The sequence below is a fragment of the Choloepus didactylus genome, assembly GCF_015220235.1.
Source record: "Choloepus didactylus isolate mChoDid1 chromosome 25 unlocalized genomic scaffold, mChoDid1.pri SUPER_25_unloc1, whole genome shotgun sequence".
Lineage (NCBI taxonomy): Eukaryota > Metazoa > Chordata > Mammalia > Pilosa > Megalonychidae > Choloepus > Choloepus didactylus.
The window spans coordinates 2,230,907-2,257,771 of record NW_023637606.1 but is presented as its reverse complement, the minus strand read 5'-3'; the positions used below and the strand labels follow the sequence as shown (position 1 = coordinate 2,257,771).

At 41.0% G+C, this 26,865-nt stretch overlaps 1 protein-coding gene across 1 annotated transcript; it reads left to right on the top strand.

Moving 5' to 3' along the window:
- LOC119525418 (zinc finger protein 14-like) lies at positions 1–24,707 on the top strand. Its single transcript, XM_037824155.1, has 4 exons — positions 1–70; positions 20,309–20,435; positions 21,714–21,774; positions 22,198–24,707. Exons 1-4 carry the CDS (start codon positions 68–70, stop codon positions 23,315–23,317), a joined length of 1,311 nt encoding a protein of 436 aa, XP_037680083.1. The 5' UTR covers positions 1–67; the 3' UTR covers positions 23,318–24,707.
- Positions 24,708–26,865: the final 2,158 nt, after the last annotated feature.

Below are 26,865 nucleotides of genomic sequence, written 5' to 3'. Positions count from 1 at the left end.
GCCTTCTTGCTTGTGCGGGCCGCGGGGGCTGCCGGGAGGACGCCGCGGAGACCCCGGGAGGCGGGAGATGGTGAGTGCGCGGGGCCAGGCGCCCCAGAGCGGGTGGGGGCCGGCGGGAGGCGGCTGTGCTCGGGGCCCCGGTCTCCTCCGCGCTCGTCTCCGGGTCCCCGGCCCCGCGGCCCGGCCTCAGCCACTCGGGCGCCCAGGTGGGCCTGCGCCCCCGGCCCGCCCGGAGCCCTCTCGGGGTCAGCCCCTCGCCCCGCCCCGGCCCTGGGGTTGTTCCCGACCCTCCTTGGGTCGCCCCCGGAAACCGGCCCCCCGTGCGGTGTGGCTCTCACAATAGAAGGAAACCAGATTCGGTGAAGCAAAGCAGAACTTGTGTTCTTTGGCCAAAGAATGGAGAAGGGTGGACTCGTGTCCTAAAAGCACCTTCTCCTAAGGCAGCTGAGCGTGGTCCTTTTATAGGGGCGTCCAGGGGTGCGCACAGCTGGCTCGCGGGCAGTGGGGTTTCATGAAGTAAGGTCAGGGTTGGGGGCTTCCCTCGCTGGCAGGGAACTTGTGGCTGGCGCCCAGATGGGTTCTTGCTGTTTCCTTGGCTGGGGACTTTGTGGTTCACCAGGAAGGCTTGGAGGAGCTGCAGTTCTCAACGGCTTCCTTAGCAGGTGTTTGCTTGCTGTGTTTTTCTGGAAATAAGCCCAACTCAAGCAGAAGCAGAAGTTAGGTAGAACAGCTTTTTTTTGGTCAGACTTCATCCTGGTGACAGATTGAGGCCGGGGATCATGGGAGTTCCCCGACTTGGGCTGTGGGGTCGTGGGTGGAGAGGCACCGAGGACCTCCCCACGGAGCCGGGCTGGGGCGAGCCCGGCAGGGTGGTCTGTGAGCTGCCAGCCTCTCCCCTTTTAATCAGTTTCCCCGACTTATTCAGGTGTATGGGAATCCGGGTCTGAAATCCACGACACTGCCCTCCCCATTCTAGCTCATTTTAGGGCTAGCATTAAATACCTGTAATCCCAGGTACCTCCCCACGTCCCCAAATGCCAGCTACCCTACTCCAGAGCACATCGTCACCATCAACTATTTGTCTTCCTGTGCTACACTGTAATAGACTGCATTATTTGAATGATCATTTTTCTCCTGAGCAATGGGTGGGTCTTCTTAAAAGATTTGTTTTCTGTCTGTGAACTTTTTACATGAGAGGAAAGCAGAGAATATCACCTGAAACCTCACTGTATAAAACCCTTGGGTCTTTGCTCTCAGAATCTTCCTTTGGGACAGACATGCTAGCAGAACCTCTTTGGGTTGAGGTCCCTCTTTGAAATCTTACTGGTTGATCAGTCTCCTTAGCCTGCCATCCTGCCTCTTTCTAGTCCTGGGTCTCAGAACTTCCTGGCGATGATCCTGGATCATCCCACAGCATCCATCTTTCATGGGAGATTAAGAGAACATCAGTCCCACAGAGCTGGGAACTCAGAGAAAGCTGCTGGGATATCCTAGGGCTGAGAGGAATCTCCCTCTACATCCTCTGTCTAAAAAGGCAATATCTTGGAACAACTATTTTCCCTCAACCCCAGTGATTGAATTATGTCCCCTCCAAAGATATGTCAAAGTCCCAACCTTCACACCTGTGAATTTGACTTATTTAGGAATAGGGTCTTTGCAGACGTATTCAAGCTGAGGTCATGCTGAATTAGGATGGACCTAATCCAATGTGACTGGTGTCTTCTTAAGAAGAGGAAAAGAGAAACCAAAGGAGAGAAGGCCATGTGATGATGGAGGCAGAGACTGGAGGGACAGATCTACAAGCCAAGGATACAAAGGGATCCCGGCAACCACCAGAAACTGGAGGAGGCAACGACGGACCCTCCCTTACGGGCTTCTGAGGGAGTGTGGCCTTGCCCACACCTTGATTTGGGACTTCTGGGCTCCAGAACTGAGAGACAATAAATCTTTGTACCTCGTTACAGCAGCTACAGGAAATTGATATACTCAGGTTTTCTTTCCTTGGAGACACTTGGGCCATTGGCCTTCTCTGACACCCGGATGGTGAGATCTGAGGGAGAAGACAGAAATGCCCCCTGCGCTCCAGGTTCTAACACACTAGTGAAGGAAGAAAAACTAACCCAAAGGACAAGGAAAACCCACCTGAGTGAGGTGGTACGAAACCTGAAAAGCAAAATTCCCTACAGATGCATGTTAGGGGCACAATCTGTCATTGGCTGGGAGGATGGGCAGTGAGCGCTCGGTGAGAGTTAGATGGCAGGGAGTGTCCCTGTGGTCAGATGAGCTGACTTGGGCCAACACTTGGGACCGGCCTGTCTGTGTCCCCGTTCAGCCCTGCCCCTCCCTGCGAGTCTCAAAAAGATTTATTCACTTATCTGAACCTCAGTTTTTCCTTAAACCGGAAATATCCTTAATTAATAGGGTTTGAAAGATAGAATCAAATATTTCCGAAGAGGCAACAAAGAGGTAAACTTCCAAAAAAGTATTAAATAGTCCAGCTTTAAATTCTACTTGTTAAAAATCCTTCTTTATCTTTTTCTCCCCTGGAGCATGTGTAGTAATTTCTCTGATCTTTTCCATTGGGTGATAACACATGGAACTCCAGGGCTTGGCCTTGAGAATGCTACTGGGGAAAAGAATCTCAGAGAAATAAGAGAAAACATTTCTTCTATTATGAATGCAGAAAAAAAGACTACGACTTAACAAAAAGTGTAGTAGATAAATTGATGATTTACAAAGAGTCACCAAAATACCACTTCCTCTTCTTTGCAGGGTGGAGAATTTGTGTCAATGTATCATTCTATTCTGTTTCTTGTTATCCTGGACTTCAGAGAGGAATGCTAAATCCCATGCGACATTTAGAAGCGTTACAATATGATTAATTGTTTCAAAAACAGGTATAATTCACCGACATCATTGTTGCCTGAAAGGGTTGGACACTTGTGCTTTTCTTGTTGAGCTTACAAAAAGAGCTCTTACGATTTTCATCTTTTTATGTAAACACTGGATTTGAGTGATTTTGCTGGGTTCTTCAAACACTGAGTTTTATTTAAAATATCAGTATTAGCCCAAAGCGAGCAAAAAAACCTTCATTGGGGAGCAGAGGCCAGTGACCCCAAGCCTGCAAAGGGAGGTAAGTGGAGGCCCGGCTGGTTCTTCCTGGGCCCCTGCAGCAGTGTCCTGATCTGCCCCCGCCAGTGACAGAAGACGCCTTTGCGCGGAGAGAAGCCGCAGACCTGGGAAAGCTGGCGGTCACGCACAGATGCGTCGGGGTGGTGTCCTCTGGGAGGTTGTGGTCACCATTGTCTCAAGCCTGTTTCCAGAACAGGGGGTTTGGATTTTGCATCCACTGAGTCAGTGCAGTCAGAGCGCACTTTGGGCTAATTTGGAAAGTCTATGAAGGTCAGATGGTGGCAAAACGCTCCTGTGGGTTCTGTCTCCTGAGAAAGGATTTCTGATTGGAGAGTTCCTTTGGGTCCAAATCCTAAGCTGAACTCCTGGTGAGAGTTTCCTCATCCGTGTGAATTGAGGCCTGGAGGAGGAGAGGAGGGTGTGTGGAGCTCCTGGAATTAAGTCCTGTGGCTGCTTGGTTCCCCCCAACCCTCGGGGGCTTGGAGATCAGCAGTGAGAGTTTGGGACCCCAGGTTGGGGATGTGTTTAACTTTCTGAATTTGGGTTTTCCCTGGCCAACTGCATTTGGAGGAGGCTTTTGTTTTCTTTTTTGCTGCCATATAACCACCCAGTTTCCCCAAGCATTTGGTAATTTTATTCCTTCTTTGGGTATGTAAGGTTTTTATTTTTCTTGGGTCAAAATCTAAGTTGGTTGAGAGACAAGATAGAAGACCAAAGGATTCTGGAACCGAACAATTTTGCTTCCTTTTCTGTGAGAGAGCTCAGAATATGAGATGAGTGTACTTACTTTCTCAGATTTTACATTTTTTTTTAGATCAGCTTTGGGATGCATGTGTTCCTGGAGGAAGCCAATACTATTTCTAAAGCAGTTGGATTTCTGTTTTAACTGATGTAACAAAAACTACTGAAAGGTTCTGTGAATCCTTGAAAATCCTATTACACTGAACAGATTAGGTGCCAAGCCCTAATGCATTAAATATGCTCCTTATCCCCGAAAATACTCCCCCAGTTTTTCAGATAGAGCGAAAGCACGAGCTGATGACACGTCATTTTGTTTTCAAAGAGATTTGAAAATTTTTTTTTAAGGTTTGCACTTTCATAAACATTAGTGTTTATTGGATTAACTCTTGGAATGGCTACTTCTACATAGAAAAGTGGTTTCCAATTAAAAAAAAACATAAAAATAAATTATGGTTTCTATAAATTTCTCTGTTTTAAATAAATAATTCATGGCACACCCTAAAAAAAAATTTCTATGTGACATGTTGAAAGTCTGACTTCAGCTTCTTGTTGTCCCCACAGTCCTCTTGTCCCCGCTATCTTCAGGCCGCTAGTTTTAAAAATTTCTTCTAGTAATAAAACCGGTTTTAATAATTCCTTTAACTTAATAATTATAAAACCAGTTTTAAAAATTATTAAAGGAATTTAATAATTCCTTTAATTCCAGTTGTTTCTTTTATACTAGAAACAACTTTAAACAAATTAATATTTTTCTTTCCCACTTTTGCTGTAGAAAAGATAAAATGATGTACATGTTGCAATACAGTTTGCTAATATTGTTGTATGATATAGCCTGCCTATCTTTTCGTATTAGTAATACAGAGCGCATCCTTTCCCATTTTATAAAGATGCCCAGGGTGATGGAATTGATCGTAACCGATTCTCTTTAAGCACTTGGCTTGTTTCCAGTCTCTTGCTAAGACAAATCTTGCTCCACCGAATATAGACAGTTTCAATAGTCCAGGGTTGTAAAACTTGAAAGACTTCTCCAAACTAAGACCGAATCAAAATCGAGGTTGCCTAGTTGCAAAATGTTCCTTTCCAAATTTAACTAGTGCTTTAAAATTTTCGTTGTGAAATGTGGTTAGTAAAGAATGCATAAAATATTTTATGGTTTTATAGATAGTAGCAATGTAAACATCTGTAGACTCACCATGAAGTTTAGTAAAGGGGCCTTGGACAGTTGTCAGTCTCTTGATTCTTGGTTATTATTATTTTTTTACCTTTACCATCTATTCTTTATCCCTAAGCCTTACCCCATTTAGTTTTGACTCATGCATTTTCAAAATGAATGTTAATGAGATTACACTGAAATGGCTTTTCCGTGGTTTCTCTGCCCCCTGCCTGCTGTATGCATCACACCTGCTGGTGTCCGAGGTTGTGGGCTATCTGATGCTCTCATCCCTTCCAGTACTTACGTGTTGGGTTGTTTCAAGTCTGTTTTGCTCTTGTGAAAAATGCTGCTCCTGTTGTTATTGTTTTAGTCTCCAAGTGCAAATCCACCATAAATTCTTCACATATTGGAGAAAAATTGCTGGGTTGTAGGTCATGATCAAGTTCAAATTTACTAGGAAATGCCAGTGGAGTGTAGGACTTGACCCTCCCAACGCCTGTGCATAGCTTTGCTGCCGTCATCAGCTTTGGGGATTATCTAATTTACTAATTTTTACTCTTCTGGTGGGTGTGAGGTGGCTCTACTTGAAACTTTATTGGCTATTTTCTCATTACCAATGAGGTTGGCTGGATTTTCATATGTGGTCATTTATTGTGAAATATGCTTTTGTCATTTTCCCAATTTTTATTCATTTGTCTTTTCATTTTTTTCCTCTGCACTTTTTTTAATGCTATTTTAGTGACATATAGTCACATAACATACATTCAAAGTGTATAATCAGTTGTTCACAGTGTCGTCATATAGTTGTGCATTCATCGCCACAATCAATCTTTGAACATTTTCATTACTCCAAAAAATAAAATTAAAATTAAAATTAAAAGAATATCCAGAACATTCCGTCCCCTCCCCATTGTTCATTTATTTTTTTAAATACTGTTTTATTGGGATATATTCACACACCCAACAGTCTTTCACAGTGTGCAGTTGTTCACAGCACCATCATACACTTGTGCATTCATCACCAGAATCAAATTTCGAACCTTTTCGTTACTCCAAAATAAAAATAAAAGCAAAAAAGAGCACCTAGATCTTTCCATCCCCTCCATCCCACCCTATTCTTCGTCTAATTTTTGTCCCATTTTTTCCCACTCATCTGTCCATATAGTGGATAAAGGGAGTATGAGCCACAAGGTTTTCACAATCACACAGTCACACTGTGCAAGCTATAAGGTTATACAGTTGCCTTCAAGAATCAAGGTCAATGTTTTGCAGCTCCATGTGCCTATGGTGTTTAAACAAACTGATCATACAGGTTAAATTTTCTGTGTGCTACAGAAAATAAAGATCCTGCACCAAATAAATATCTCCCTTGGTCTCTCACAAAAGTTGTAGTTTGAAAACCCAGTCAGTATTGTCTTTTACCCTTGGGCCTGATTTGCCTTAGTCCTAACCAGATCCTCTTTGTTCATATCTCTAATTGAAGTCTGGACTCTTTTTCAGCTCTTCCAACTGTTGCGTTTTGGGTAAATACTGACATTCATAGCTGCCAAGCTCTAACTCCAAGTCCTGGATGCCACAACAGATACCTAAAGTTCCAGAGACCAACCATGTTATACCCAAGGAGCTCTGCATCTCAGGATTTAGAGATAACCATTACAACTCAGGAATAGCTGGGACTGCCGTAAGAGCTTACAGTCTCAGGACCATTACAATAAGCATTCCCCTGATAAGCTGTGCCCTAAGATTCAGTTCTCAGAGTTTACATATTATAGTTAGTCCATGTTAGTGAGGCATTATAATGTTTGTCCTCTGATTTCTAGTGTGCTTCACTTAAAATACTGTACTCAAGATCCATTCAGCTCACATGTCTCACAGCTTCATTCCTTCTTGTACCTGCTCAGTATTCCATTGTATGCACACACCATAGTGCACCATTCTGTCCGTCAATCAGTGTACCCTTAGATGACCTCCGTACATTGCAAATCGTGAATACTGCCACCATATACACCACTGTGTAAATGTCCATTCATGTTCCTACTCTCCGATCCTCCAAGTACATACCCCATAAAGAGGTTGCAGGACCTTGTGACACCCACATACCTAGCTTCTTGTGGAACCACCACACTGTTTCCCAGATAGGCTGCACCATTCTACTTACTGACCAACAGTGAATACATACATCTCTCTCTCTCCAAGTTCCCTCCAGCACTTGTGTCCCTCTGTTTTTCTCCCCTGCAATTTTATAGGGATATATTCAAGTACCATACAGTCATCCACAGTGTACAATCAGTTGCTTACAGTATCATCATATAGTTGTGCATTTGTCACCACAATTAGCACTTACATTTATTCATTATTCAGAGAAAGAATTGAAACAAGAGAATAATATAAAGGATAAAAGGAAAATTAGAATTAGATAAAATACAGCCACAAAGAAAGAGGAAGAGGCGAAAAAAGTAAAAAGACAAAAGAAAAAGAAGTGGCAACTAAAAAGCCACAGAAGAAAAGATAAAATACAGTAAAAAAATCAGACAACAACACTAATACCAAGAATCCCATACCTCTCCCTTATGTCCCCCTCTCATAGACATTTAGCTTTGGTGTATTGCCTTTGTTACAATTAAAGAAAGCATGTTGCAGTGTTACTGTTAACTATACACTCTAGTTTGCATTGATTGTATTTCCCCCCCCATACCACCCCCTTTTTTGAACCTTGCAAAATTGACGTTCATTTGTTCTGCTTCCTGTAAAAACATATTTGTACGTTTTATCACAATCATTGACCACTGTAGGTTTCACTAAGCTGTACAGTCCCAGTCTTTATTTTCCGTCTTTCCTTTTGGTATCCTACATGCCTCTAACCTTTCTCTTTCAGCCATACTCACAGTCATCTTTGTTCAGTGTATTTACATTATTGTGCTACCATCTCCCAAAACTGTGCTCCAAACCTCACTCTCCTGTCTTTTCCTATCTGTCTGTAATGCTCCCTTTAGTATTTCCTGTAGAGCAGGTATCTTGTTCACAGACTCTCTCATTGTCTCTGAGAATATTTTAAACTCTCCTTCATATTTGAAGGACAGTTTTGCCAGATATAAAATTCTTGGTTGTTGGTTTTCTCTTACAGTATCTTAAATATATCATACCACTGCCTTCTTACCTCCATGATTTCTACTGAGAAATCTGCACATAGTCTTATCGATCTTCCCTTGTATGTGATAGATCACTTTTCTCTTGATGCTTCCAGAATTCTCTCTTTGTCTTTGACGTTTGATAATCTGATTATTAAGTGTCTTGCCATAAGTCTGTTCAGATCTGTTCTGTTTGGGGTTTGCTGCACTTCTTGGATCTGTAATTTTATGTCTTTCATAAGAGATGGGAAATTTTCAGTGACTATTTCCTCCATTATTGCCTCTGCCCCTTTTCCCTTCTCTTCCCCTTCCAGGACATCCATGACACATACATTCATGTGCTTCATGTTGTCACTCAGTTCCCTGAGACATCACTCATATTTCTCCATTCTTTTCCCCATCTGTTATTTTGTGTGTAAGGTTTCAGATGTCTTGTTCTCCAGTTCATGAATCTTTTCTTCTGCCTCCTCAAATCTGCTGCTATATGTCTCCATTGTGTCCTTCATCTCTTGGTTTGTGCCTTTCATTCCCATAAGTTCTGTCAATTGTTTTTTTAAAACTTTCAATTTCTTTCTTATGTTCACCCAGTGTCTTCTTTATATCCTTCATCTCTTTTGCCATATCTTTCCTCAACTCGTTGATTTTTAGATTGATTTTTGAGTAGGTTTAGGAGATTTGTTTGATTAAAAATTAGTTTTTTCAATTCCTGTATCTCAGTTGAAGTGTAAGTTTGTTCCTTTGACTGGGCCATATTCGTTTTTTCCTAGTGTGACTTTTCATTTTCTGTTGTCTAGACATCTGGTTTCCTTGATTACCCAATCAGATTTTCTCAGACCAGAGGGGCTCAGATCTCAGGACGCGGCTGTGTATTCAGTATTAGGTTTCCCTGAGGGTGAGTACTGGAAGATTGACGGACTTTCCCATGAGGCCTCTAGACTCTGTGCTTTTCCTATCCTGCCCAGCAGGTGGTGTTTGTCAGCCCGCAGCTCCCCACTGGTATAAAGAGTGGAAACTTTCCTGGCGAGGAGCTGAGGTTGTCAGGAGCCAAGCTTAAGTTGTTTCTGATTGGTTGGTTTGTTTTCCCCCAGGCCCTGGGGTCTGAATTCTCTGATGGAGGTCAGCCACTTAAGCTGGTTCCACCCCCTTTTCTTAGGGAAATGCACCCCCTAGGGAGTTATCTTCTCCATTTTAATTCTTCTTTTGTCCGTTAACTCCACCCTTGCCTGGGTCAGCAGGGAATTGAAGATGCCTGAGGCTTTCTCTAATGGGCTTCTTAGAGTGAGAGGGAAAAAAAAGGAAAAGGAGCCCAGCCCCCCAGTTTTGCCTGTCTACTGGAGTTGGTACCCAGTTCTCTGTGCCCCTTTTCTTGGGACACAGTCATCTTCCAGTATTCTGAGCTCATCTGTCTCCCAAAGTCTCTATTTTTATTTATTTATGTATTTTTTTTCCCATCAGCCCTGCCTCCTCCCTGCTGGAAGGAACCTGCTTCCCTCCCTGCTCCGTATGGGATTATCTGTGCTTATAGCTTGTATTCAGTAGTCGAGATTTGTTAATTAAAACCGCATTTGGAGCTTGGTTGAGTTACTTTCCCTATTTCAGCTTTGCCTGCCATGCCCAAGGTGAGAGGGGCGTCAGCTCCGGGTTTGTGGAGCTTTACTTACTATGCTGTGCTGCAGTCTCAGCCATTCCAGCCATTCCAGGCTGGTGTACAATGTGTGTCCATTCACGGATGTGTCCCATCAGCTGTTACTAGTTATTCCTGGTTATTTACTAGTTGCTCTAGAGGACTGATTAAATTCCACACCTCTCTATGCCATGTCCCCCTCTGCACCCTTAATTGTTTTATATTTGTATGTATTGAAGATATTTTTTTCCAGTTTGTTGTTTATCTTTTCATTTGCTTAATTTTAATATGGTTGAATTTGTCAATCTCTTCCTTTATGCATTTGTGTTTTTTCGTACATAATAAAATTCTCCCTATTCTTATGCCATAAAAATATTTGTCTGTAACTTCTAAGACTGTTGCTTTTTCTTTTCTTTAAATTAGAGAAGCTATAGGTATACAGAAAAATCACGCAGAAAATACAGGGTTACCATATACTCTCCCTGCCATTTTCCCCTATTTTTAACACTTTACATTAGTGTGGTGCCTTTGGTACAATGATGAAACAATATTATTATAATTTTACTATTAATTGTAGTCCATAGTTTGCATTAGGGTTCACTCTTTGTGTTGTATAGTTCTATGGGTTTTAAAGTTTTTTATTCTGGTTGCATATATACAACCTAAAATTTCCCGTTTTAACCGCTTCCAAATAAGCAATTCACTGTTATTAATTACATTTGCAATATTGTGCTACCATCACCTCCGTTTATTACCAAAAGTTCTATCACCCCAAACAGGAACTCTGTACCAATTATGCATTAATTCCCCATTCCTTGCTCCCTGAATGCTGCCCCCCCCATGGTATTCTACTTTCTAACTCTGAATTTGCATATTTTGGTTATTTTGTATAACAGATCATATAAAATTTGTCCTTTTATGTCTGGCTTATTTCACTCAATATGATGCCTTCAAGGTCTGTCTATGTTGTAATGTAGTATCGGAACTTCATTTCTCTTACAGGTGAATAACGTTCCATTGTACGGATGGAACACATTTTGTTCATTCATTCCTTTATTGATGGACATTTGGGTTGCTTCCACCTTTTGGCAATTGCCAATAATGCCACAATGAACGTCAGCGTGCAGATATCTGTCGGACTCCCAGGAGTGTGAATCCCCTTGGCAATGTGGGAAATGACTCCTGGAGATGAGCCTGGACCTAGCGCTGTGGGAATGAGGGGGATATTCTTGACCAAAAGGAGGAAGAGAGGTAAACAAAATAAGGTTCCAGTGGCTGAGAGATTTCATATGGAGTCGAGAGGTCACTGTGGAGGGTATTCCTATGCGCTATATAGATATCACCTTTTAGTATTTAGGGTGTTGGAATGGCTAGAGGGAAATGCCTGAAGCTGTCAAACTGCAACCCAGTGACCCTGATTCTTGAAGACAATAGTATAACTATGTAGCTTGCATAATATGACTGTGTGATTGTGAAAACCTTGTGGCTAACACCCCCTTTATCCAGTGTATAAACAGATGAGTGGAAAAATGGCGACAAAAATTAGATGAATAAGGTGGGATGGAGGGGATGGAAAGATTTAGTTGTCCTTTTTTGCTTTTATTTTTATTTTGGAGTAAGGAAAATGTTCAAAAATTGATTCTGGTGATGAATGTACAGCTATATGATGATTCTGTGAGTAATTGTACACTGTGGATGGCTGTGGGAAGTGTGAATATATCTCAAACTATTAAAAAAAAGTAAATGAACAATGGGAGGAGTAGAGGGGTGGTATGTTTTGGATGTTCTTTTTTACTTTAATTTTTATTTTATTTCTTGGAGTAATAAAAATGTTCAGTTTGATTGTGGTGATGAAAGCACAACTCTTATGACGATACTGTGTATTTGTTACGTGATTATACCTCAATAAAATTGTATTAAAAAATCTGTTCGAGTCCCTTCTTTCAATTCTTTGGGGTATATACCTAGAAGTGGGATTACTGGGTCATGTGGTAATTCCATACTGAACTTTCTGAGGAACTACCAAACTGTTCTCCCCAGTAGCTGCACCATTTTACATTCCCACCAACAGTGTGCCAGGGTTTCTGTTTCTCCACACGCTCTCCGACACTATTCCCCGTTTCTTTAATAGTGGCCATTCTAGTGGTTCTGATTTTGTTTTTAACATCTGCATCTACAATAAACTGATTCTTGTTCATGGAATAGAGGGGAATGCAATCAGTTTTCCCACTGAAATGACAGTTTGTCACTCTCCCATTTGTTAGAGTGTTTGCCATTTCTGTCTGCTCTGCGCAGCCTCCCTGTCATTAGTCACACCTCCGTGCCCACAAGGCTGCTACAGGCTTCAGGGCCTCTCCAATGCTCTCTTTTAATTTTTTATTTTATTTTATTTTGAAATAAATTCAAAGTTATAGGTACAGTAGCAAAAACAATACGAACCCCAAACACAGAATTCCATCCTACTCTGACCCCCCTCCCCCGATATCTCAATCCACCAACCTTAACATGCTGTCACATCGCTGTTTCTTTCCCTCCCTATCTATCATCCATCATCTATTGCTCTGTCTTCTGAACATGAGAGTTAGCTGCACACATCCTTGAACATACACTATAATTCTCGAATACACTTCCCATGAACAAGAACATTCTTTTATGCAATCCCATTAAGCGCAGCTACGGAGTACAAGAGATTCAACAATGATACAAAGCTTACATTCTATATTTCCTTTACCTTGTGTCTCAACTGTGTACCTTTGAGCCACCTGTCCTCTATCCTCCAATCCCATCCAAGTTCATCCTTGGCATTCAATCATCTATTTAAACTGTCTTTTTTTTTTTTTTTTTTTTCAGTTGTGGGAACATATAGACAGCCTAAATCTTCCCATTCCACCGCCTCCCTAGCCTTCCATTAGTGGGATTAATCACCTTTAGAATGTTGTAATGCTCTTTCCCACCATCCATTACTAGAAATTTCCCTTCACCTCAGACAGCAACTCCACCCTCATTTCTTAACTCCCCATTGCTCCTTCCCCCATTTCTCTTAACCTGAACTCTGCATTTCATCTCTATGGTTATATTCTCTGATAATTTCTTTGTGTTTGCTCTGGGGGTTAAAATTAACCTCTTAAATCCATATCAATCTTGTTTTTCTTTGATACCACCTCCACTTCAATAGGACCCATAAACTATGTTCCTATACTCCTCCATTCCCCCACCTTTATATAGTTGTCTAAAATTACACATTTTACATTGAGTTCAAAACCACTGATTTGTCATTAGAGTTTGTATAATTTATATCATGTAGGAAGTAAATAGTGGAGTTATGGTTCAAAAATTATTGACTTCTGTTTGTATTCCATTGTGATTGGAGAATGTGCTTTAAGTATATTCAATTTTTTTTTTTTTAAATTTCTTGAGGCTTGTTTTATGTCCCAGCTTATGGTCCCTTCTGGAGAAAGATCCGTTACCACTAGAGAAAAATGAGCGCCCTGGTGCTTTGGGGTGTAAGGTACTATATATTTCTGTTAAAATTCTCTATATCTCTTTTTTCTTTCTGTTGTTTCTCTGTTGGTAGGGTTCCCTTTAGAATCTGAAGTAAGGCAGGTCTTTTATTGGCACAGTCTCTCAGGATTTGTTTGTCTGTGAAAAATTTAAGCTGTCCCTCGAATTTGAAGGAGAGTTTTGCTGGATAAAGTATTCTTGGTTGGAAATTTTTCTCTCATAATTTTAAATATGTCATGCCACTGCCTTCTCGCCTCCATGGTGGCCGCTGAGTAGTCACAACTTAGTCTTACATTGTTTCCTTTGTATGTGGTGAATTGCTTTTCTCTTGCTGCTTTCAGGACTAGCTCCTTCTCTTCAGTATTTGAGAGTCTTATCAGAATATGTCTCGGAGTGGGTTTATTTGGATTTATTCTATTTGGAGTTTGCTGGGCATTTATGCTTTGTGTATTTATATTGTGTAGAAGGTTGGGGAAGTTTTCCCCAAGAATTTCTTTGAATACTCTTTCTAGACCTTTATCCTTTTCTTCCCCTTCTGGGACACCAATGAGTCTTAAGTTTGGACGTTTTATTTTATCTATCATATCCCTGAGATCCATTTTGATTTTTTCGATTTTTTTCTCCATTCTTTCTTTTGTTCTTTCATTTTCTGTTCTGTGGGCTTCTAGGACATGGAGATGTTGTTCAGCTTCCTCTAGTCTTGTATTGTGAATATCCAGAGTCTTTTTAATTTGGCCAACAGTGTCTTTTATTTCCATAAGATCTTCTGTTTTTTTATTTACTCTTGCAATATCTTCTTTATGCTCTTCTAGGGTCTTCTTTATGTAGCTTATATCCTGGGCCATGGTCTTCTTGATGTCCTTTAAATCCTTTGCCATTTTTTCGTTCCTTGATTGTATTTCTTTGATTAATTCTGCGAGGAACTTCGTTTCTTCTGATAACTTGATTTGTGTGTTTGGAGTTGGATTCTCCATATCATCTGTTTTTGTCATATGCATTGAGATTTTCTGTTGTTTTTGGCCTCTTGGCATTTGCTCTGCTCGACAGGGTTCTTTTAATTTGTAAAAAAAACATTTTTATCTATCTAATTTTTCAGAAACACTGTTCAGTGACATACAGTTTCTCTAACTAACCAGCAGATGGCGTCTGTGAGTCACCTATACCTCTCAAGTCAGTTCTCCGCCTTGTCCCCGCCATGAGTGGGGAAATGATTCTTGTGGGGTCCAGCCAGAGAACTCAGCCTGGGTGTGTTGCTGGAGCCGTCCACCCTGAATGCAGGGCACTTGTACGGGTGGTCAGGGAGGATGGACAGCCTCAATATTCAGATCCCCCCGGTTCCCGGAGATTCAAGGCTGCCGCAAGAGCCCAAGCCTTCATTTCATTTCAGCCCCAGCCCCTCTCTCTCGCTGTCTCACAAACCACCGGACTTGGCGTAGTGTCGCTGGGATCCCCGAGCGGGTCCCCCCGCCCAGCTGTGCTCCTCCAGGACCTCTGCTGAGGGCATGCCATGCTACGTCATCAGTGCGCACTGTCCCTCCAGGGAAGCCCCGGGCTGCGGAGCCGAGCCGGCTCGCTTTCAGCCTGAAGCAAAAATGGCCAAACGGGGCGTCTCCACACCCCCCTCCTCACACAGTTCCTCTTTCCCAGCTCCGGGACAACTGGCAGGGCTCTGGGCTGTGGGTACGGCCCCAGGCAGGAGTTTACCCAGCCCTCCCGGGAGCGAGCTGCTAGCCGCGGGGATTCTTTCAGCTTCTGGCTCTCCACTCCGTCCCCCAGCCCCCGGGATATCTGCAGCGGGCTATCTTCCAGGCCTGACACCGAGAGGCCGGCCCAGCCCCCTCTTGCCGTGTTTTACTGCGTGTTTCCGACGATTGCACTGCAGCCGCTCCTGGGTCCCCCCCCCCTTTTTTTTTTATTAAAAGAACCCGTTGGTCTCCAGATGCCAAACCCTGGCTTCCCCGGATCGCTGTGCGGCTGTGGGACTTCCAGCCAGCTTACTCACTCATTTCAGAATGCAGACTCCCAGTTTCACCACTTATACAGCCCCTGGGAACTAGCAGATCTCGTCCAGCTGGCACATCGCTGTAACCAGTATTCTGGGTCACTCTCTGGTCCTTATCTAGTGTTTTCCATGGAGGTGTTCCTTAGCCCTGTCTCATCTAGCTGCCATCTTGGTTTCTCCTACTCCAATGCTCTCTTTACCTCTCTGCTGATGGCAGACTTTCTGGATTATTCTAGCGTTAAAAACCTTAAGATTGTTACATAAGACCCCAACTTGTTTTTCAGAGAAGTTTGGCTTCTTTTGTTTTGCTACTAAAGTCCTAGAAAATCTGGTTGACGATTGAGTGGAAACTTATGAAACTGTATGACTGTTAGGGGAGAACTGAGAGCTTGGTGGTACAGACTTCATCCGAAGAATATGAGCCATCCTTTCAATTTATGTCCTTCTGCTTTGACTTTATCCAATAAAGTTTAAAAAGTTTTCCATTATGGACACTTCATATCCTTCATTAGACTTACTATTTGACTTCTGCTTTTTCCATCCTGTGTGTCTTTTAAAAAATCAATTTTCCAACTTGATGCTGCTATTTGTGAGAAAGTTCATGAAATTTATTTTTTAATGACTTTCTATGCTAGAATCTTGCTAAAAATCTGGTTCTGTGATTATCAGTTTATTCTTTTGGAGTCCTACATGTATAGTTGTTCCAACTATCCAGAGAGACAAGTGTTTCTTCTCTTCTAATTCTTGTGCTCCTGTGTATTTTCTGGTGGCACTGCAATGCCTTTCTCCTGTCAATGTTAACCAGGAGTGAGGTGATGGGCATCCTTCTTTTGTAGCTAATTTTGTTGGAGAAAGCAGTGAACTTCACACCACTTGAATATCCTCTTTGGAACATGCTCTTACCAGTTTGCCTTTTATCAGGTGTGCAAGTTACCATCCACTCCCAAATGCTCTTCCTGTGTCCCTGTTGACTATTATAAAATGGTCTTATGTAACTCTTAAGATGATTAGCTAAATTACATGAATTGGTTTTAGAGTGCTTTATTGTACAATATAACATACTTGCAGAAAAATGTGTAAGATATAGGTATGGGTCACATAAAACAATAAAAAATTAACATTTTTCATCCTTGTCGGGGAACATGGTTTCACACCACACACCCCACTGGAAATGATTCCCCTTGGCAGGTGCCCCCAGCTGTTGCCAATACTCTAAATAGATGAAGATCATTCTTTATAGTTTTATTATGTAAGAAAGCATCCCTAAATATGTTTTAACTTTGCATGTTTTATATGGTATGTAGATGGAATACACTGTACTATTTTATGCTAAGTTTCCTTTGTTCACAGTTATTTCACAGTCTCCCTGGAGTTGCAGTTCATTCACCTTTATTATTCTCTTTTATTTGCTGGTAGGAATATACGATTATCATTTATTGATTTTTCTGCTGGTGGCTGTCTGGGTGTTTTCAAATTTTTGCTATTATGACTAATGCTTTTAAAAACATCATGCTTGTGTCCAAGTGGATATTTTATCCTCATCCCGTCTCAGTGTGCCCCAAGGCAAACTCATGTCCCCAGGGACCTAATGGAGGTGTGACCTTCTGCATCTCAGCTGATGGAAACTCCATCATTCCAGTGATTCCCGTGCAAAAATGTGGTGCATCCTTTACTCCTGTTTTTCAGTCTTGCCCAACTTCACTTTGCCAAGAAATTCTATAACTCTTACTTCAAATTATAATCCTGCACAGCAGTCAGCTGCAGTCACCAGGCTGACCCACCTTTTTCTCACCTGGTTATGTGTGCCGGTTTGGATATTTTCTGTCCCCCAAAACGTCATGTTCTTAAATGCAATCTTCTAGGGGCAGGTTTATTGGTGTTGATTGGAACCTTTTGATTGAGTGTTTCCATGGAGATGTGACTACTAACACCTTTGATTAGGGTGTGACCTGTTGATGGGATTGTTTCTATGGAGGTGTGGCCCTGCCCATTCAGGGTGGGTCTTGATTTAATCACTGGAACCCTGTAAAAGCTCACAAACAGAAAGACCTCAGAGCAGCTGCAGCCAAGAGAAACATTTTGAAGATGGCTGCTGAAAGCTGACACTAACATTTTGGAGAACCACCATTTTGAAATGCAACCTGGGATGAAGAAGATGCCCGCCATGTGCCTTCCCAGACAACAGAGGTGTTCCAGACGCCATTGGCCATTCTTCAGTGAAGGTGCCCTATTGTTGACGCCTTAGCTTGGACACTTTTATGGCCTCAGGACTGTAACTTTGTACCTAAATAAACCCCCTTTATAAAAGCCAATCCGTTTCTGGTGTTTTGCAAAATGGCAGCATTAGCAAACTGGAACATTGTGGTTCATAACACATCTCCTGGCTTCTACATCTGCCCCCTACACTCTGTTCTCAATACAACTGAAAGCTTCCAGATGAAATCATGCCTCATTTTGCCCATTTCACAAAGGCAAAGCCCAAGTCCTTAAAGAGGCCAACCAATGCCCCGCAAAGTGATGAGCCCACCAAACCCATCACTCCACTTTCCTCTGCTGGTGTTTCCCCTCATCTCACTGTGCTCCAGCCCCACTGGCCTCTGGCTGTGCCTCATGTATCCGAGGCCCACTTCTACCTGAAGGTGTAACGTCTGGCTGCTGCTTCCACTGACTTTCCTGAAATCTTGCCTCATATTTTTCTTTTCAAGGAAGCCAACTCTGAATACCATAAGTAGTTCTGCAACTCTCCGTACTTTTAATTCTGGCTAATCTTCAATTTTTTTCCTAAAGAATTTATTCTCCTTATGGAAGACACATCATTTTTTTCCCCTTATTTATTTATTTATTTTTTTATCTTCATTTTATTGAGATATATTCACATACCACGCAGTCATACAAAACAAATCGTACTTTCGATTGTTCACAGTACCATTACATAGTTGTACATTCATCACCTAAATCAATCCCTGACACCTTCATTAGCACACACACACAAAAATAACAAGAATAATAATTAGAGTGAAAAAGAGCAATTGAAGTAAAAAAGAACACTGGGTACCTTTGTCTGTTTGTTTCCTTCCCCTATTTTTCTACTCATCCATCCATAAACTAGACAAAGTGGAGTGTGGTCCTTATGGCTTTCCCAATCCCATTGTCACCCCTCATAAGTTTTATTATTATTATACAATTATTATACAATTGTCTTCGAGATTCATGGGTTCTGGGTTGTAGTTTGATAGTTTCAGGTATTTACTGCTAGCTGTTCCAATTCACTAGATCCTAAAAGGGTTGTCTAAAGTGTGCATGAGAGTGCCCACCAGAGTGACCTCTCGGCTCCTTTTGGAATCTCTCTGCTACTGAAGCTTATTTCATTTCCTTTCACATCCCCCTTTTGGTCAAGAAGATGTTCTCCATCCCACGATGCCGGGTCTACATTCCTCCCCGGGAGTCATATTCCACGTTGCCAGGGAGATTCACTCCTCTGGGTGGTAAGACACATCATTTTATTTGTTTTTTGTCTGACTCACCAAGCTTCCTAGAGGTTAAGATAATAAATGAGGAGATTTTTAAATTTCTCACTGCTCTTTCACAGCCATGTAGAAGAGCATCTTGCAATTCTTATGCTTTCAGTAAATAGCTCAGTGGCTTGACTTTCTTTCATGTAAAACCTGTATTAGAATCAGCATGTGAAGTTCCAAAATAAGAAATCATTTGGGGTTGCCTTGAATCTGCAGATGAATTTGTGATTGAATTTACATCCTTACAGCATTGAGCCTTTCAGTCCATGAACTTAGCGTGTCTCCGTTAATTTAGATCTTTCTTAAAATTTCTTCCAATTACATTTCACTGTTTGTTTTATAGGACTTTTGTACAACCCTTGTTAGATTTATCACTATGCATTTGATGTTAAATGCTATTTTAAATGGTATCTGTGCCACTTTGGTTATGTCCCCCAAAATGCCATGTTCTTTGATGCAGTCTTGTGGGGGCAGACATATTAGTGTTGATTAGGTTGGAACCTATTGGTTGTTTTAATGGAAATGTGACTCAGTCAGCTGTGGGCGGAACCTTTGGTTGGATTGATTTCCATGGAGGTGTTATCTCACCCATTCAGGGTAGGTCTTAATTGAATCATTGGGGTCCTATAAAAGAGTTCACAGATAGAAGGAGCTCAGCGCAGCTGAGAGTGACATTTGGGAGAGCATTTGCAGCTTGGAGAGACATTTTGGAGACAGCTGTTGAACGCAGACTTTTGCTAGTCCAGAGTTTTCTCCGGAGAAGCTAAGAGAGGACAAAACGCCCCAAGAGCAACATTTTGAAGAATGCACAGGAGCTGAGAGAGGAGGTGGAACACAACCCGGAATCAGCAGATGCCAGCCATGTGCCTTCCATGCTAACAGAGGTTTTTCGGACACCATTGACCTTCCTTCAGTGAAGGTACCTGATTGTTGATGCCTTACCTTGGACACTTTTATGGCCTTAAGACTATAACTTTGTAACCAAATAAACCCCCTTTACAAAAGCCAATCCATTTCTGGTGTTTTGCAGAACAGCAGCATTAGCAAACTGGAATGGTATCTATTAAAATACATTTTTCATGATAACATAAAAAGAACTGATTTAAAAATTTTAACAATGTATTTGTAGAATCTTTGGATTTGTATATGCAAAGCCTTATTTGCATATGAGGACATATCATTTTTTCCCCTGCCAAATCATTACATCTTATTTCCTTTACTTTCTCCAGTCCATTGTAGGATGGGATGTACTGTGAATTGTTCTCATCTTCCTGATATCAGTGGGAACAATTTTACCTTTCACCTTATTAAATCGGATATTTGCTGTAGCGTTTGCAGGTTCTTGTTTTCCAATGAGTCATATTCCCTGCTGGGTGTTGGAGGCCACAAGAACCATGTGTGAACTTGCTATGAATTGACTCTCAGTTCCTAAGTGTTGCCAGCCTTGCCCTTTCTCCTACCCACAATGGGGGAGATGGGCCCTCACTGACCTAGCGTCTGTTGGCTTTTTAGGACTCAGTGACCTTTGAGGATGTGTCTGTGGACTTCACCCCAGAGGAGTGGGCTTTGCTGAATCATGCTCAGCGGAACCTCTACAGAGATGTGATGCTGGAAACCTTCTGGCACTTGGCTTCAGTAGGTAAGGATGGCTTCATTCCTTCATTTATTCACTTACCTTGTTCCAGAACTTGGGTGAAGAATAGGAATTCATTGCTAAAGAAAACAGAAAAAGTCACAGTCTTCTTGGAGTTTATAATCTCATAATTTCTCTGTGTCTGAATGAAACTGAACTTTTGTTTCTCTCTCGGTTATGGCTTTTGGTCTCCTTAAATTGTTGTGTGTCTTTGGGAGGGATAGATTTTGTTTGGGGGCATTGTATTCGGAAATATCAATTAGGAAAACAAATTCATCTTTTTATCTGAAGAGGCTGAGTTTTCTCTCTTTCCTTACCATTTTTTTTTTTTTTTTGACTTTTTATCCATCCTCCCACAGTTTGCTTGTCCTCAGAGAAAATCCTCCCACTCTTCCTCCTGCAGCGCTTGCATTTTGGGCTCATGCATTCTCTTAGTTTGCCAAGCTGCTCTGACTCAAATACCACAAACTGATTTTGGCTGAATAACATTAATTTATTGGCTAATGGTTTTGAGGCTAGAGGGGGTCCCACATTAAGATGTTGGCAAGGCTTGCTTTCTCCCAGAGACTAGTATTCTGGTGCTGGCTGCCTGTAGTCCATGGCGTTCCTTGGCTTGTAGATGCATAATTCCAATCTCTGTCTCTTTCTTCACATGACGTTCTCTGTCCTTACTGCTTTCTGACTTTCTGATTTTTTCCTGATTCCAACTGAATTTCCTCTCTTTTTAAAAGGCCTCCAGTCATAGGGATTAAGGCCCATCGTGATTCAGTTTGGCCACATCTTAACTAATAGTATCTAAAAAGGTCTTATTGACAAATGGGTTCACACCCACAGGAATGCAGATTAAAATTTGAACATGGATTTTTGGGGGGAATGTGATTCAGACAACCACATGGACTTTGTCCATACTCATCCTACTTTGCTTCCCTGATAGCATTCTATTTATGTCACCTTCAGTCTCAATTTTCATGGGAGTATTTCTAGTTTATTGCTGACCATTTGGATCCTCTTTAAGGTCTTTCTTTGCTCATAGGTCAATTTTATAAAAATTGCTAATAAAATTGACAACTTATAAAAAAAATCCACATATCCTACCTATTTCCTTTCCTTCATTGCAACATTTCCTTCCCAAGAAGTTAAATTTTGTTACCGGTTGTTTCAGATGGTTGCATTCAACTTAAAACCAACGGGTTGAATCTTCCACTGTATACATTTGGCCAGAAATACCCAGTGAACACTAAGTAGCAAGATTCACAAAGCATTCTTCTTCCTGCTGTATTTTAGGAGAACACTGGGAATCACATTGCAGCAAAGCACATCACAAGAACCAGGAGGGGCATTTGAGGTGAGTGACATCCCATGAGAGAAAGCACTGTTTCTGGAGAGTTTTAGGATGCTGACACTGTGTGTGTGTGTGTGTAAATATATATGTATGTTTATATATGAATATATGTATATGAAATACGAACTTGTATTCCTAGAGAACATACATGGGGCAATATTTCCATAAATGCCATGCAGCTGTTGTGTCGGAAATATAATTAGAAGCGGTTATTAAGTAAGACCATACATATATAAGAACACTGAAAATAATGCCTATGAAAGTGTCCTTTACCAGAGCAGTCACCATATTCTGTGAAACAATTCTGTCAGGCAGAATACATACATATTCACTGAAAAGGATAAACTTTTAGTAGTCATTATAAACATTGATAAGTCACTAAGATATAAATTATTAATCATTAATGCAGTTCCTTTTTTCTAACAGCCATTTGGTGGAGAGCTTGTATGAAAATAATGATGGTATTGAATGTGGAGAATCCTTCAGCCAGATTCAAGATCTCATTGTGAATAAGAGAAATCCTACTAGAGTAAAATCCTATGAATGCAATCAACGTGGAGAAGCCTTCGTGGATCGTTTATCCCTTAACACTCACATAGGATGTCAGCCTGCACACAATCAGTGTAAAGAATGTGGGAAAGCCTTTATCCATTCTTCATCCTTTGAGGTACATGTAAGAGGTCACACTGGAGAGAAACCTTTTAAATGTAAAGAATGTGGAAAAGCCTTTATTAATTCCTACCAGCTTAGAATTCATACAAGGATACACACTGGAGAGAAGACTCATGAAGGTGATAAATGTAGGAAAGCTTTCAGTTCTCATGCAAACCTTAATACACATATGACAACTCACAATGGAGAGAAACTCTTTGAATGTAAAGAATGTGGGAAACCGTACTCTCTTCTTTCATCGCTGCGAAGACATATGAAGATTCACAATGCAGAGAAATCCTACGAATGTAAGGAATGTGGGAAAACCTTCCTTTATTCTTCATCTCTTATTAAGCATGCAAGAACACACACTGGAGAGAAACCCTATAAATGTATGGAATGTGGGAAATCCTATAGATGTTCCTCGCACACTAAGGCGCACATGAGAACTCATACTGGAGAGAAGCCTTATGAATGTAAGAATTGTGGGAAGGCCTTCAATTGGTCCTCAGTTCTTAAACTGCATATGAGAACTCATACCGGAGAGAAACCCTATGAATGTAAAGAATGTGGGAGAGCCTTCAGTTGTTCCTCTGCCTCTCGAAGACATGTACGAACTCACACTGGAGAGAAACCATATAAATGTAAGGAATGTGGGAAAGCCTTCAGGTGTTCCTCATATTTTCGAGGGCATGTGGGAACTCACACTGGTGAAAAACATTATGAATGTAAGCAATGTGAGAAAGTCTTCAGTTGTGCTTCTTCTGTTAGGACACATATGAGAACTCACACTGGAGAAAAACCCTATGAATGTAAGCAATGTGGGAAAGCCTTTACACGGAATACATCACTTACTGAACACAAGAAAATTCATGCCAGGAGAGAAATCTTATGAAAGGTGTAAAATATTGCCTTGATTAGTGTGTCTTTCTTCAAGGGAATTCCTAGCTCCTTAACTCTCAGTTCTTTCTATTATTACTATTTAAAATGACAGTTATTTCTCTACTTTAGCTAGCCCACAAAAGTTTTGATGTTTAGTGTTTCAATTATTATTCATTTGTGTAATGCATTTCTCATTTACATTAGAAGAGTTTTTAGACTCCTGCTGATATGAAGCATATTTTCTTAGTATGCAACTGGAGTAAAATTAGATAATTTTAAACTGATTTCTATTTTCCATTAATTCAGCATGTGGTGGTCATGATGATAATGCACTTTGAAGGCAGTATGATTTTCTTTCTGGCAGATAACTGACCAATAGTGTTGACCTAATGTCTACCTTTCAATTCTTTCTTACTGAGAGAACCTCGATCTTTTGAGATTTTCAGTCATTATTGAAAGATAGGGATTCAAACCTATGTTTGTAGAAATTGGAGACCATATTCCATGTTGTTGTTGTTTTTTTTTTTTTTTTTTGGCAGAAATTAGTAATTGTGAAAAAATCTTGAAAGTTGGCACTTGCATCTTGTTATTTTTATATTTTGCACTTCATCTTTTACTTGATCCTAGCTGGAAATTTGATATGTAACTTTTGAGTTATGGAGTCCCTGTAGCATAAAGATAAAATGTCGAGGTAAAGATGGTTCATCTGGATTGTGTTAAGTCAACTTGAGTCAAGGTAGGTCTTGTGTTTTGCAGAATCCTTTCCCTTGGATGGTTCCATTTTAGAACTGATCTAAAGCAAAGTAGTGCTCTCAATTTGCAGGCAGTCAAGGAGACAGATGCAGAAGGCCTTGGTGGCTCCAGCTTTCAATTTATTTTCCCAACTGCTGATACCACCAGTTAACATTTGCCCCAAAGCAAACATCCAGCTTCATCAGAGGTGATGGTACCCACTGACATCTTTGTCACCCCTTCCCTCATGGTCAGACCCTCTCAGCTCTTTAGATTTTCCTCCAAGCTTATTGCTGTCCAGTCAGGCCACTGCTTCGGCTAGTAGCCCTTTCTCATCCTCCAACTTCCTTTATTTCTTGCTCTTTCAATATGTGTGTAATTTCTGTAGTGAGTAGTATGTTCCTCTAATAGTAGCTGTTTTCTGACACCACCTAGGGAAATGCAGTATCTCAGCCAGAAACACAGGAAAATTTGTTCCCTGAATTCATTGTTGAGGGGCTGCACTGAACCTGTAATTCTTCATGAGATAACTAAGCACTTTGCATCTATTTGTAGATGATTGGGGAGTTTTTGTTTGTTTGTTTTTGTTTTTTTGTTGTAGCTGCATGCAGTCTGTAATGATAAACCCTAGTGTGTGTTCTTTTATTATAATTCCTTGTGGTTCAAAACAATGTCCTTTTTTTTTTTTTTCCTTTTTCTTTGGTTAAACATATGGTTTTGTATATATTTTAGAGAAACCTAATAAATGTGTTTATATTTTACAGAAACCTATTAAATATGTTTTTACATGTTTTGCACTTAGAAATATTAATCTCTTTATTTTTATTTTAATGAGAGGATGTGTTAAAATATCCTGTTGTGATTATGGGTTGTTAAATGATATTTGCATTTTTGTCAGTGTTTCTTTATATATTCTGAGGCAGTGTTGATAGGTTTATACACATTTAGACAGTTATCTTTAAGGTGAATTTTTCTATCATTATTATATACCCAACCTTTTCTCGCTATTAAAATAAATCATAATGGTAAAAATGAAAATAGTATTTACTTAAATTCTTTGTAGCCACACATCATCTAGAACACACCTGTAGTCAAATGAAGTTGTGTTTTCTGAATGATTGCAATGGTGCAGCCCTCACACTATGAAAATGCTTCTTATAAGGTTTGAACTATGTATTAAGAAAGCACACTTTTTTTTTTAACAGAATATCTTGGTGACAGGAAGGAATTTCTGCCCAATCTACTCATCTAGGGGGAAGATTAAAGTTGTTTGCCAGAAAAAAGAACCAAAATCTAATTTTATTTTGTTGTGTACTACTCATGTAGCTACAAATTGCATTTATTAATGTTTGGTCATTCTTGTGGATTGGACAGTATTCTTGTTAGTCTGTGGTCAGACATGCTGAAGGAGTGGTTGTGTATTTGTCCTGATCCATCATGTCGCAGAGTGGCAATCTCTGATGTTGGTACTCTGGGACATGGTTTATGTTGAAGAGCAGAATACTGAAGACTAGCTGTGGGTGTCCACCTACCTGCTGGGTGTCTCAGTCTGGCTGCTTTTCTGTCTCTTACTTACTATGTACAAACTTAAGTATTGTTTTCCATAGATTGGACACTGTTTTATGTGTTTTATGTGAATCAATTCAGCCTAGATTAGTTGTGTCAGTCCTCACTAAACTGTAAGTTAGGTAGGTTACTCTTATGAAATCCAATTATTACAAAACTGAGGTATAGAAATAGGCAGGTTGCCCAAGTTTCAAGGTTAGAAAGTGACGGTTAAGATTGGGATCCAAACCAGGTTTACGTGGCGCAGAGACCATGCTCGTAACTCAGTGATTCCTTGAGCATCCGCCGTATGCCAGGGAGGCAAGGCTCAAAGTAATCAACTGAGTTCAGAATTCCAATCAGTTCAGTATATAGGATGGAAAAAAAATCCTTCAGGGTGCTTATGTATTTATGGAAAAGAGAGCTAGGTAAAGATGTGGTTTATGAGGTGAAAGTGATGTCTGTGGAGGAAAACCAGCCAGACGTGGGAAGTCAGGAAGGCAGAACTGTGGTATTCTCTCGATGGCGGAGGTTGGAGCCCCTGTGAGAAAGGATGGTGTACTTCCTTCCTTTATACCTCCACCATCAAATAGGTCTTAAGCAAACAGTGTTTCAGGGACTGCCCAAGGGGGATTCTAAATACTGGGGAGGCAATCAGACAGGGCCTTGCGTTTGTGTTTATGTTGTAATGATGCCTCCATAACAAATAAAGATGGTGCCGTTACTCAGTGTCATTATTTCAGTCTTGGTCTAAGAGGGCATGTGCTGCGTGTTTATGAGTTTGGACCTGGGTTTCAGAGACCAGAGACCTCCCTGTTACTTTGAGTCACAGGGAATTTGTATTTAGAGATTTCCTGAAAGAATTGTAAATTTCTTGTGTATTTGACATGATTTTGCTGCATGTGCAGCCCTGCTTTTTTGCTCCAGAAGTCCGTAAGTTTCCCCTAGCTTGGGGAAGGATTGCCTTCTGCCCAGATCTATTCCATCATGTTTCTTTCTCCATGACTTTGGTGACAACTGTGGAAGCCCAGTGAGATCTCTGGGTAAAAGCAAGAAGAGCTCTAGGCCGTGAAATGAGAATTGTCCGGGAAACAATGGAGCTGAGCACCAGAGAGTGTCTTTTTGAGTGATATCCCAGTCCAGTGGAGAGAGGTATGTTTGACAGCCTCAAATGGGAAAATTTTAATGCCCTGTTAAAGGGAGCTATTGTTTTTAATGATCCCTAAAGCCCAAAGAACTCCTGTCCCCCTTTTTTCTGAGGGTGATATATACATATGTATTTTG

Coding starts and splice junctions, on each gene's coding strand:
- LOC119525418 (XM_037824155.1), top strand. Junction 20,436..21,713: donor CTGGCACTTGGCTTCAGTAG/GTAAGGATGGCT, acceptor GCTGTATTTTAG/GAGAACACTGGGAATCACAT. Junction 21,775..22,197: donor AACCAGGAGGGGCATTTGAG/GTGAGTGACATC, acceptor TTTTTCTAACAG/CCATTTGGTGGAGAGCTTGT.